We start from the raw sequence: 13,520 nt of genomic DNA on the forward strand, positions 1-13,520 counted from the left end.
AAAAAATATTCAGGACCAGCCAAAGTTGGGAATATCTAATAATAGCTGCCACTACTGAGAATCTTTCATATAAATTAATTTACAAATATTTATTCAACACTTTCTATGGGTTAGACACTATTCTAGGTATGGGGAACAGCAAGATAGAATAAACAATCTACCCTCTTGCATAATTAAAAAGTAGATAGTTTCAGATCATAATAAATGCCATGAAGAAAATAGTGACTCATAAGAGGCTTTTCTGAATGGGGTGGTCAGGAGAGGCCTTTCTGAGAAGACATCTGAGCTGCAGTATACACATACATTAGTTAATTTCATCCTCACACCAACCCTGTGATACAAATATTATTATCCCCATTTTACAGGAGAGGAAATTGGGGTTGAGACTTCAGATAGCAGGCCTGTCTCTTGGTTGGTACATAGCAAAGTTAAAATTTAGACTCAGGATGGGTAGACTGACTCAAACATTTAAAATTTACGTAGTTTGGGCTCTGCACCATAGTAGTCATTTTACATACCTTAGCTAAACTGGTTCTCATACCAACCCCGTGAGCTAGGTCTTATTATCCCCATTTCCAGACATGGAAACAAGGGCTCAGAGAATTTAATTCACCCAAGGTCATACCACTAGCAAGGACTAAAATCCAAAGCTGACTCCAAAATCCATGGTTTTTGCATTTCACCTGAATTATACACCAGCATATGATCATACTTCTGTCAACTTCTTAGAAGCCTTTTTGACTCCTTGGGGTTCACTGCTAAATTTTTGACCAGTGACACTCCGAGTGACTTATGAGTGAGTTGTCTCTATCTAGTTCTGTACAGTATACTTGCCTCAGGGCAGAAAAGAAGCCCTGGGGCGGGGGCCTTTCCTCCTGACTTACTCATCTTTTTCCTCCTTCCCAGGTGCCCCCATCAACTCTGGAATACCTTGAGAAACAAGGCATTGATGTGCGGGTCCTCCAGACAGAGCAAGCAGTGAAGGAGTATAATGCCCTGGTTGCTCAAGGTGTCAGGGTGGGAGGGGTCTTCCATTCCACCTGCTGATGGAACCTTAAGAGAATAAATCACTAAGCAACCAGTGCCTGCGACTATCACTCTTACACTCCCCACACCAGCCTCTCCAAGCATTTTTGAGCAGCTGCTCATGACAGGTCCTGTGCTAAGCTTTGGGATGCATGGATGACTAAGGGGGAGGGGACTGAAAAATGAGGAGAGGAGATGGATGTTTACCAAAGTTTTAAAATGTGGTAAACATTAGGTCAGAAGTATGAGAAAATAAAGGCAAAAATAAAGCCTTATGCTTTGAAGTACAAAGAACTTCAGTGCATTAAAAATCACATGCATTTGATGCTTTGGAATGTTTGGCCATCAATTCGGCCAGTATTTATCAAGTATCTTATATGTCAAGCACTGCTATGGGCTCCAGAGAAACATCATTAAAAATCTTGTCCTCATGAGGCTTATATTCTAGTGGGGAAAATAATCAAGTAAATGAATAAATACATAATGTGATTCCATTATGAAGAAAAATAAAGCAAGATAAGAAGACAAAGAATGATGGGCTAGTTCATATATATAGTTAGGAAAAGTCCTTGTGCAGATGACACAGAGCAGAACCTTCAACTAATTTAGGGAATATTTCATTAACAGTAAAGAGCTATGCCCTGATACTTAGGATCCAGGCAGACTGACTAAACCTGAGCCTCTCCAGACAATTCTTCCTGGGCCTGAGTCCCACTATAAAATTATGGGGCTGTACTTGATACCCTTTAATAGTCTCTACTGGCGTGGATAGTCTTTGTTCTGTTAAATGCCAAGTGGCTTTAGTGAAGCCTTAGAATGGTCTGACAGAAAAATAATAAATTATGAGTATCACTGTATTTTTCACTTGTCCCCTCTCTATAGTTAGGAGTACAGGCTTTGGTATCAAATAGCCTTGACTTTGAACTGGTTTTCTGCCACTCACTGGTTGGACACTTATTTAATCCTCAGAGTCTCACCGTTCTCATCTGTCAGACGGGGATAATATTAGTACCCTGAGTTATTTTAAGTATTAAATGGGGTAATTCATAGAAAGTCTTAGCACATTGCCTGGCATGTAGTAAGGACTCAATAAATTGAAGCCATTGTTGTCATTATCTTTCTATTAATAGAGCTGCTGTGTAAAGCCAGTTAGTTTCATTTTATGGTTCTTAATACAGCACCTTATTATTTCATAGACTTGTAGAATGTTGGAGCCCAAAGGAACCATCTACTCTTTCTCATTTATTCAGTAATTCTCATTCATGCCCATTTAGAGAGTCTTTTACTAATTTTCTTATGACCAGTTATTGTTAGGCCCGGGGTATAGGAATTAATGTTATAGTTCCTGCACTCAGGAGTTATATGGAAGAGACGGACAAATAAACAGACAACAATGATTCAATGTGTCAACATTTTAATAGTTATAAGGTCCAAAGGTTGCACAAAGGATGGACTAACATCCTACCAGGATGGAAAGAAAATTAGAGAAGACACCACTAAGGATGTAACACAAGCTGAATCTTAAAGAACGAGATGTTCATTTATTCAAACAAATATTTGGAAACTCTTTAACTAGACATTCACTAAATATGGTATTTATCACAGCCTTAAGAAAAAACAAAACTGCTCCACCCCAGCCCTTGTAGCAGCAGCCCCAGAAAGCTGATTTTCACTCCACATGATCCTATTACTTGATTGGCCCAGATGGCTATTGACCCAAGGGTAGCCAATCCATAGAGCATCAACTTAAGATGTGGCTTGGCAAGAAAAGATGAGCTAAGACCATCAAAATGAAAAGTACAGGGATTTTTCCAAGTTTACCCAGCAAGTAAATGACAGACCCAATGCTGTGTCTGGATCTTTTTCTACCACGCACCTCCTCAGGAGGCCCATAGGCATGAGATCCTCACTCACCCAACACCCAGCCTAGCGGTCTGGGAAAATCCTGCTCCGTGTCCTTTCTGCAACCAGTCATTTGTCAGATGACAAGATCTTTCTAGATCTCAGTTCCCTAGGCTCATAAAGCCAGGCACACATATAGCTAGGAGGGATGTTTAATAGAATTCAGATTGTTTTCTATTGACGGAATGAAATTTTTTAACCAAATGGGAGGTAAGACAGCGCCAGTGGGTGTAATCAGTGTTCCTATGTGAGTTGTCTCCACATTAAAGTGAACTTAGTACAAACTTCTTAGAGACAGAAGTTTCTGGAAGTGAGTTTATTAAACCTTGTATAGAACCTAATAAATAGCCCCTACTTTGAATCTGTTGTACATCATCATGCTGGAAATGTGCAAAACCCAGAGAAGCTATTTTTCTACGTGACACTATACTTATTATTAAGTATAATAATTATTAAACCCTTTGATTCAATTTGTAGGTTGCACGGCCCTCACTGCCCAGTTATTCTTGCTTGAGTGGTTCTGAAGACAAAAAGACACGAAGTCTGCTAAGTGCTAGGTGTGTATCTTTTTTCCCCATAATACTGTTTGCTGAAGTCAATCATGTCAAAGCCAAATATAAAATCCTTTAAGAAACTTGAATCTTAGGGCTGGCTTTTCCAGGCATCCATGGTACTAGGTTTACTCTGGATTCTTATACTCATTTATTCTTTCCTTGCCTGGTATGTGCCAGAAGCTGTGCTGGGGATATAACACAGATATTTTTACTGTCCATGTACTTACAGATTAGTGAGAAGAGACATGTAAACACACAGCAAATGATGCAGAAGTTGCAAACTGGCACAAATCTACCTGGAAACATATTTTTAAATTTTAACATTTGCTTTAGTAGCTAAGATTTTTTAATTGGGTGTTTTTTACATAAAAATGCAGATTTCTGGCTTTTCTGGAAGATCTGACACTTAAAAACAGCTGAGTGGCGCTGAATAGCAACTGCCTTCTGACAGAGAATGTGTGCTCTCGGATTCTTCAGTCTCTATTACCTTTCTCTAAGCCTCTTGATTCCTTTTCCCCCGCCTACCTTCTTGAGGGTTTTTTTGTGTGCACCTGCAATAATACTATGCTCGAAGAATGCATAGGTGGAGACAAAGAAGCAATGCACTAAGCCCACAGGAGACACAGATATGTTCTAGAATGAGGCTCAGTTCTGAAGAATGAGGAGAAAGGAACCACAGCAGACAAACTGAAGAGCACATTCCAGGGGTCAGCGGGTCCAAAGGTCTGAGGCAAGAGAGAGCATGGTGAGCACCGGAAACAACTGCAGGGAATTCTCCACAGCTGGAGAAGCACAGAGATTGTCTGGGACAGGTAGTATGAGATGAGATGACAGACAGCAGGAGCATAAACAGCCTTCAAGGATAGGAGCTTAGACTTTATCCTGGGACCAGAAGTGATCCACTTAAAGGAGTTTAAACAGAGGAGTTGGTGTGATCAGATCTGGGTTTTAGAAAGATTACTCTGACAGCAGTGTGAAGAATGGACCGAAGAGGGCAAGATTTGAGGCAAGGAAATCATTAGGACAGCAATGCCATATTTTAGGAGAGATGCTGGTGGCCTGCGTCAGGGTTTTAACAGTGAGTATAATGAGAAGAGGACTGAATCACAAAACATTTAAGGAAGCAGAATCTAAAGGACTTAATGGCTGTTTTTATATGAAGGATGAGGAAGGAGTCTAAAGTGACTCACAGGTTTCTGGCTTTGACTACTGGGTGGACTGCTGACAAAGGACAACTGACACCTGTTATGAAAACCATATTGGACTAAAAATCAGGAGACCTGGGCATCAGCCTTGGCTTCAGCACAAACTAAGTATCTCTGGGCTTGCGCCTTCACTTGTAAAATGAAGGTGCCACACCAGAGTGATCTTTATGTTCCCTTCCAGGTCTTTGTAACAGAAGGTCATTTTTTCACTTCAGTGAAAAAGTATGTAACCAGAATGCAAAAAAAAAAAAAAAAAAAAAAAAGATTTAGTATTTACAAACCTGAGGAATTAGGTGTGACTTAAAAAGTGAGTCAACTCATTATAATGACTTAATTTTTATAACAAATCAACACAAGAGTTTGTTCAATCCTCTGTTTGAGCATTGACCCAGGTAAGAAGCATGAGAATTAACCCAGGTGTAGGGAACGATATTCATTTATTATTTTATAGGTGTGCAAATATCCTTTCGAAAATTTGTTTAATCTTGCCTTAGTCTCCGACCTTTTGTTGAGGCAAGTAAGTGCTACGATATATTACATTTTAGATGAAGATCTAGTGCCAGTCAAATTTAAACTGCAGAAAGCCAACCTCCTTTAGGGAGAGGGCCATATTATTTCAGAGCTCTACGGGGTTTTCCGTTTTGTCCACCTGTAAAATGGAGGATAACCTGAAAAGGATTTTTATATAAGAAGTATTATCTGAAAAGGACCCAACATACTCTTTTCTTAGTAGGCTTTCTATAGCTACAGTCAGCAGCCATGAGTCTTAATGTTGTCTATGCTCCAACCCAGCAATCATCATTAGATACTTGTATGGTATTATTCAGACTGGTTTCAAGCTTTGTTTTATCTCCAAGGCAGGCACTTTTTCAGAGCATGTATTGTTGATACATGAGAACCTACTGTTAGTACATCCTTGAGATATACAAAATAGGCAAGCACACTAGAAAAGTAGGCTCTCTAGAGATGATCTTTCTTCCCTTATGACCTCCTGGACCCAGACTGCCTGGGTTCAAATCCCAGCTGTCATTTACTAGTTGTGTGACCTAGGTCAAGTTACTTCATTCTCTGAATGTCAACTGCCTTGTTTATCCAATGAAGGTAACAGTATATACTTCATAAGGTGATCGCGAGGGTTAAATGAGTTAACTCATGTAAAGGGCTTACAACACTGCCAGGCACACATTAAGTGCATTAAACCAAAAGTCAAACATGCTTGATTTCAAATTCTAGTTCCATCTCTGAGTAACTGTATGATCTTGCTATTGTTGTTATAAGATTTCCAAGTACTAAATATGATCAAGTAAATTCAGATTCTACCAAGCATTATTTAATTAAACCCATCAACAACCCTTAAGTTATAATTATCTCTATTTTACAGATGAAGAAACAGAGAGCTAAAGATTTGAAGGCTCTTTTCCATATACCTCCCCTGACCTTTGGAATCAACTTAAATTTGAAAGAATATAAGCTTTATTACTTGCTGTAGTTTTCCCACCCGTGACTTAAACTCTAAGTCTCACCTGGCTGTTGTGAGGATTATAAAACATGTAAAGAACTTAGCATGGGCCCTCATCACAGAGAGGTTAACATCTCTGGTGCATTTACTGTTCTTACACCCCAGCTACACCTTTAACTCACATGCAGCCTCAACTCTGAAGTCATCACAGATGTAGTGGAAAGTGGTTTTATTTCTTACACTGGATCCTTCTTTCCCATAATCCTAGTTCCTCTTCTAAAATGCAGCCTTTCTCTATTATTTTGGGTCTAACAATAATGGCAGGCAAGATCAAGAATTTCCCTCAGGGATGAAAATGATTCATTCTCCAGCTTTTCATTCGGTCCTTGGCCCAGCTATTGTCTGAGTTAGGGAAGGAGCTTCTCAACAAGATAATGGATGTGTGGTCATTCGGGAACTGTCTATGGTGAAAAAAGTACAGCTGTGAAAGTTGCTTTGGAGTTGGCCCTGACAAACAGACTACTGCTTTAAGAAACAAGATTATGACTCCAATAAGCAGCTCTTTGGAGGTGGTATGGAAAACTGGATCTCTGTTTCACACCCAAGGAATGTAAGCATATGGTGTAAATGTTGAACCTATAGCCACACAAATTTAAGGACCAGCTTGGTGTTTTTTCAACTTTATTACAGGGAAGGATAGGGGAGAGAGGACAGACTTGAAGGTTTTTGTTTTCTTAATGAAAAATAATTTATCCTGTGTTTGATACCAGATGAGACTATAAGGGTCACATGTTTCCCCTTATGCCTATACACCATTTCCAGGTGAAATCCTCCAGGCTTCTGGCTCAAGGGTCTTCTAGGCCATGACTATAAAGACCACTTGAGCCTCAGCGCCTTGCTGGTTTGGGCATTATGTAAACTTTTACAGACTTGCTGAACGGGATGGTGCCCTCGATGCTGGTTTCCACCTGGGGTAATACCTCGCCGCCCTCAATCCAGGGGTATTTTGGAATGCGTGAACTGGAGTTATAGGCCAGCAGCAGCCTTACTTCCACTTGGCATGGTTCTGGAAAAAAAAAAAGACAAAAGAAATCTTCTATGACTGGGCGTGGCTAGGAATGAAATGTAAAAGCAACATCAAAGATGAAATGTAAAAGCAACATCAAAGATGGAAGCGGTAGGGTTTCAAGAGCGTTTCTCCATCTGTCCACACTCTTCCCTCTCCACACCAAACAAAAACATTTTCCCAGCCAGAATCCTGTGAGGCAGATCCTAAGCCTGTAGATGCACTGATAGGCTGCCCAGCAGCTAACGGCCATGGCTGCTGAGGATCAGAGAGTAAGCTGAACCCCTCTTCCACAAAAGCCTTCCAGCCTCAAGACAGAGGGCTGCAAGGTACATGAATGTGGCCAGTTCTCATGACCAGACACTCCTCTTCCTGCACAGCTGATCTCAGGCCTCAGGGCTGTGTGCCCCGCAAACTCTGCTGTTTTAGTGAAGAAGCCTTTGGTTAGGAAATAGTTCTGACAAAAAATTCTCCCCAGTGAACAGGAACATGTTTCAGGGACCTAAAATCATGTCTTTAAACCTTTCGTTCTTTTATGACGTGACATCTCGATACCGATCTGGTGTCTGCAGGTAGCAGGCCTCAGTAAGGTAAACAATCCTCCCTCATATTGCTGACCATTTGGATGAAGAGACAGAGACAGCTGCCCAAAGCACAGTATACTCTCTGAGTCTATAAGAAGTACTGAGGAGGGAGCCCAGGAAAGCTTTATGCCAAGCATATAACCTTAAGAATTCTTATCCTGCTACACCATGAAAGAAAGACAGTCACAATCCCAAAAAAGTTCCAAGGCCCTGAGAGGTTCTAAATGACTGCTCAAATCCACACCAGTGACAGAATTTGAGCCAAGTTCATGAACTGAAACAATTAATCTCTCTATTAAAAACGTGGCTTCGATAAAGGAAGAGGAGTGGGGGATTTCAGAAAAATCTAAGGGCAAGTGCAAAGGCCTTCTTAGTTTCATGCCTGGAGCAAAAGGTACAAGTTTTAAAGGTGAGCCCAAAGCTAAGAAGTTCAGCTGGCAGGAATGAGGGCTGAATAGATCTAAATGAACAAGGGCAGAGGTCCCGAGACTTCTCAATGCCTCTCCAGAATTCCTTCTGACTTCTCCCTAGAGATCAGAGCAGAGACTGAACTGCTTTGCTCCAGGAAGAGAAAGGCTTGCAGGCAGCCTGAGCAACTTCGCCTACCCCAAAGAACAGCCATCACCATTTACCAGGGTTCATGTGGTGTACATGCCGTCATAATATGGGGCCTAATATCAGTCTTGAATGTATCTGTGATGAAACCAGCACTGCTCTCTGGTACCACACCCCAGTATCAGCTCTCCCACTATGTTCTCCTCTTTTGTCCCAGACAGCTGTTGCCAATCCCGGACCAGAACCCAGCCTCAGTTCACTGCATTTTCAAGAGCTAAACCCTGGTAAAGTCGGAGGACACGACTCCACCTGGTTGTTATGCCTTCCCTTATCAGCATATAAGAATGGCAATTCAAACAAGTGCCCTCAGAAGAAGGGAGAGAGGTAAGAAAACAAGAGGGATACTGGAAGTAAGAGACAAAAGATCATCTGGGACAAATCATGCAACCTACTCATATTCTGGAAGACTATTTCTCTTATGAGAAATATATTCTAACTCTCATCTTACAGAAAAGAAAATGAGACAAAGAAGTAAAATAACTTTTTCAGGATCACAAAGCAAGGGAGGCAGAATTTGGACCCCAGTCTATGTGACTCAAAGCTTCTGACCTATCAGCATCCTGCCTCCCAAAGAAGAGGCCACTGGTAGGGAGCTGGATTAGAAGAAAGAAGGCATAGGTGCATTCAGAATGCGGACATGTTTCCCAGGTCAGAAGAAGCATGGTATAGTGAACAAATAAAGGATTTGGGAATTAGGAAATCTGAGTGCCGGCCTCAGCATCACCGTGGACCAGCTAAGTGGGCCTCCATTTATGCATCGATAAAATGAAGAACAAAATCCTAATTCCCACCAGAAGGTTGGTCTAAGGATTAAATGAATTTTAATTGCACATTTAAAATCCTGTATTCAGTTTTCATTATTTACTGAGCACCCACTACATGTCTGGCACTTAGGGACTCAGATATAGAGGTATTGGGGATACAGAGGTAAAAATGAGCAAATTCTCTGCTCTAAAGGAGCCTGCATTTTAATTGGAGAGACAGTCAACAAATTAAAAAAAAAATCTGACATTAGTCACGTGCTATGCAGAGAATTCAAATATAGATTTATAATAGTGACTGGGTAGGAACCTCTCAGGGGAAATGATCCTGGATAAATTATAATTCTTCCGGCTCAGGATGGCCTGGATTGTAGCCCTTGTTCAGGCGATGACTTGCTGTGTGACCAAGGGCAAGTCAGTAGGCCCCTAGGGGCCTTTCAAGCTCCTTTGAGCTCAAGCATACTCTGATTTGCAAGCGCCCCCTCCCCGCCCTGCCCCCAGCCTTGCCTCTACACAACAATGCTGTCCCACAGCATTTTCCCCATATCTAGAATCCGTTCACCAGAAGAGATTAGAGTAAGGAATTCTACCTTCCTGTGGGACTAGAGGTTTGGCGAATAGTGCAGAAACATTGCAGGCAGCAAGAATATGAGATGAGGGATGCTAAGGGAGACAGATCCTGGGAAAAGCATTGCTGGATGCTCCCTCAATTCTGCCAGGCTCAGGGTCACTAGACACCCAAAGGGGCTGCCCTGACATTCAACAGTACCACCTTCTTCTTTGTGAAAACTTTATAAAGTCATCTATAACTAACACCTATAAGCTAACACCCCTGATAGAAGGAAACCATTAATAATGGCATTGAATAGTTATTAATGTATTTAAAAACACAGTGAAATAAAATTCCAGAAGGCAACCACCTATTTCTAAAATAAACCAAATCTGGTAGCATTAAACACCTTCTCTTCCAGTAACAACCATTCTTCTGAATCATCCTGAATGATTTAGGAAATACCAGCGAGGCCGATTCTCCCCCACATTTTAGCTTCTGCAGACTGAGTCTCTTTAAAGTTTCCAAAGCAACCTTACACGCTTGAAATGTAATGTCTTTGCCCTTGTGTTGTCTCATTTATTCTTAGGAATTAAAAAAAAAAACAAAAACTTAAGCAACCTCCCTGACCTTTCACAAATTATTGAGGCACTATGCAGTCACTGTATGGGAGAGTAAAGCATAAATAGATCATCTTACTTTGCGTTACCCCACAAACCAGCTCATGTGGGAAGGGAGGGCAGTAACCATTGTCATTTTACTTGTTTTGGGGAGAATAAACTGAATTGTTCATATACAAAAAGAATGATTTTAAATTTTTGGTAAGAAGTACAAAACTGATTCATTTCCAGACACAGCTCTTCTCAGAAATGACTAGTAGATTGAGAATTATCTTCATTTAAAAGGCGAGTAAACAGATTTAATAAGGGAGAGAGGGTTGTCCAAGGTTACTCAGCAAGTCAGTGGCAGAATCAGGACAGGAAAATAGTCTCCCGGCATCTAGCCTCAGGGGTCTTTCCATGAGACTCCATTCTATTGTAATCTACATATCTTCTGACAAAATCTTATGTCTCATGCAATCAAAGCAATGTAGCAAATTAGTCTAAATGTACCCAGTTTGAGATTTTAACCTCCTTAAGAAATCATGTACAATCTTTAGCAGGCCTGATTCATCCATGCAAAAAACCAAATGCCTTAGGGTGAGTGTGATCCCCAGGAGCATACTTTCCTGCCCACCCTGGCTCACTGACCCCTTACCTGTCCAGGCAGTGTGGGAGAGATACACCTGAGTGATGAGCCGGTGCCGCCCTGGGCCAGGATTCCTGAAGTCCGCAGGCTTGGGGTGAATCATCTGAGCCTGGCCATCTGGATATAAGACCCAAGAGATACAGATAGGAAAAAAAAGAGGCAGAAGAGCCATAGCCATGAGCTTTTAACGGAATTGCTGGTGACAGCTCTTGTGAACACCAAAACAAAAGGAAAAGATGACACTAGCCTTAACAAAAGACTGCTCCTTGAAGGGAGGGCAACACTGCTGACATCTCTATACCCTCTGCCCCAGCACGAAGCAGTGTTTGGTAAATGTTTCCTGAATTCATGATGAGAGGAATAAAGTGTCTCTCTTTATTAAGGACAAAGATAAGGTAAAAATATTAATCCTGACATGAAAAGTCTTCCAGGAACCCCCATCAGGATGATTCTCTCTCTTCCTGGCTCTGAATCATATCATGGCCCAGCATCCATCACCATCCACCAACTATTAAGAATAATTTTGTAACTATATTCTGTCTGCTAGATTAAAAGCAGCTAAGAAGCTGTTTATCAGTCTCTTTCTACAGAGGCAGTGTTCAATGAAGGGTCTGCTCAAATCACAGGCCAGTTCCACAAATCTCACAAACTGCCACAGAGTTCCTTCCTCGGCATCCCGGGGGGGCTCACAGCTGTCTGTGGAAACAGCCTATTACACTGCACAGTGTACAAAGGAACAACGTGAACAAATGAAGCTTATCCTAGAATTACATAGGACAGGATCTGCACGATGTAAATATACAGATAAAGGCAAAGTAGGGAACCACATGGGTCTTTCAATTTGAAATTCGGAGACATGTCTCAATCCACCCGCCTCATAATCTCATTCATCTCTCCTCAGATCTTAGCTCCCACCCCCAATTCCACTCTTCTCTTTTAAAGCTGCTACTTGCCACTCTATCTCCAGGCCCCAAACTACAATCTACTACAACAGAAGGATGCTGGCATTCCAGCTTCCTGATCCTTGTTATCTTTAAAGACAAAACTTGGGCTTCAGTTTTTAAAAAAAAGAGGGGCAAAGGAGGGCTGAAATAGTAATGAGCATGGAAAAGAAAATGATAAAGGTAACAGAATCTCCCAGAGTTCTCAGCAAAACTTTTCGTGGTGAAAGGCCTTGACCTCCCTGTGCAATGGTCGCTGGAAGCCTGCCTTTATTCCTCTACTGCTCCCAAGTGCAGCTCAGAAGTCTGTCAGGTAGGTCAGGGGAAGAAAACAGCCATATGAATTACATTCTGAATTTCAGAAAAACTAAAAAACCACACCTCCTCTATCATCAGGTATAATATAGTAGGCCTGAATTAGGCTAACTGAAGTGTTATTGGATGAAGTTCCTATAGGGCATGCTTTAAAGAACTGATATACATCAGTTTAACAGAGAATGTAATCTCAACGTAATCTCAGTCATGTTCACAGCTACATCCCTAGCACCTAAAGCACTGTCCAGAACAGGAATTCAGGTATGGTGACTGGACTGACTTTTACAGTCAGTAGAGCTGCCCCATGACCAGAGAGTGAGTTTCTCATCTCCCTGACTGTAGAGGCATCCAAACAGTTTGGCCATGAGTGTAGTGGAGCTGCTTTGGAGATTTTTCAGTAGAGTTCAGCAGATAACCTTAAACAATCTGCCTACAATCTCATTTATGCCTAGTAAACTTTTTTTTCAGGGACAACGTGAAGCAGTGGTTCTCGACCACAGCTGTACAGAAGAATCACGTATGAGCTCAAAAAGAAAAAAACACAAAACAACAAAAAACTAACCCATGAGCCTTACTCTTAGAATTCTGATTTAACTGGTATAGATTGAGGCCTGTGCAGTACTTTTTAGTGCTTTCTTAGTAATTCTGAAGTGCAGTTAGGTGGAAAACCACTAATGTGGGCAGGCGATGCGGCGGGGGCACCAAAACAAAAAACCACTGAGTACAGCCAGCGCAGAATTATTTCTCTGTAGGTCTCATGATTTATAATAATTCCTGCTGGTAAGCTATACAGTTTCTTTCTCTACTGTCACCACAGGCAAATATTACCATCTTCAGGGCCTGATTCATCTTTATCTCTTCCAGGAAGCCTTCCCTGTCTGCACCAGGCTATTTTTCTGTCCTCTGATTGCCAATGCTTGCATTCACATCTCTTCTGCCCAGAACACCTCCTTTTCCCCTTATTCTTTGCTCGTATTCATTCTTTCAGATCTCACCATGCACCAGCATCTCCACAAAGCCTTTTTCCCTCAGCCTCCACCAGTCTCCAAATAAGTGCCTCTCCAGAGTATTTTTTAAAATATTTTTTAAAGTATATTTCAAATTTTTGATACTAGTCAAAATTTGGAATAACCCTGTACGTGAGGTAATTCTCCCTCTACCCTTCTAAGATCTTGACTAGAACCATGTATATGTATCTCACTGAAACTGAGCATCCTAAGGACAGGAATTCTGACATATTTACCTTTGAAACACTAGCACATAGCATATGCAATAAGTAAACATTACTGCATGA

At 41.3% G+C, this 13,520-nt stretch overlaps 2 protein-coding genes across 6 annotated transcripts in view; one reads left to right on the top strand and one right to left on the bottom strand.

Moving 5' to 3' along the window:
* The window catches only part of AAMDC (adipogenesis associated Mth938 domain containing), a 57,448-nt gene that overhangs the window by 22,384 nt on the left and 21,544 nt on the right, over window positions 1-13,520 (top strand). For 3 of the 4 annotated variants that reach the window (XM_039848135.1, XM_039848133.1, XM_039848134.1), the window contains one exon: window positions 907-1,084. In XM_039848135.1, coding sequence (XP_039704069.1) covers window positions 907-1,047 — 141 coding nt within the window. In that variant the 3' untranslated portion in view covers window positions 1,048-1,084. Of the gene's footprint in view, window positions 1-906; window positions 1,085-8,568; window positions 8,736-13,520 lie in introns of those variants that run through there. The other variant, XM_039848136.1, reaches the window with a different exon arrangement.
* Window positions 6,811-13,520, bottom strand: part of INTS4 (integrator complex subunit 4) — an 84,701-nt gene continuing 77,991 nt past the window's right edge. For both annotated transcript variants that reach the window (XM_039848132.1, XM_039848131.1), the window contains 2 exons: window positions 10,980-11,100; window positions 6,811-7,212 (listed from right to left, as the gene is read on the bottom strand). In XM_039848132.1, the coding sequence (XP_039704066.1) occupies window positions 7,034-7,212; window positions 10,980-11,100 (300 nt within the window). In that variant the 3' untranslated portion in view covers window positions 6,811-7,033. The remainder of the gene's footprint in view (window positions 7,213-10,979; window positions 11,101-13,520) is intronic.

This window comes from Pteropus medius, unplaced genomic scaffold, assembly GCF_902729225.1.
Source record: "Pteropus medius unplaced genomic scaffold, Ma_sr-lr_union100, whole genome shotgun sequence".
Lineage (NCBI taxonomy): Eukaryota > Metazoa > Chordata > Mammalia > Chiroptera > Pteropodidae > Pteropus > Pteropus medius.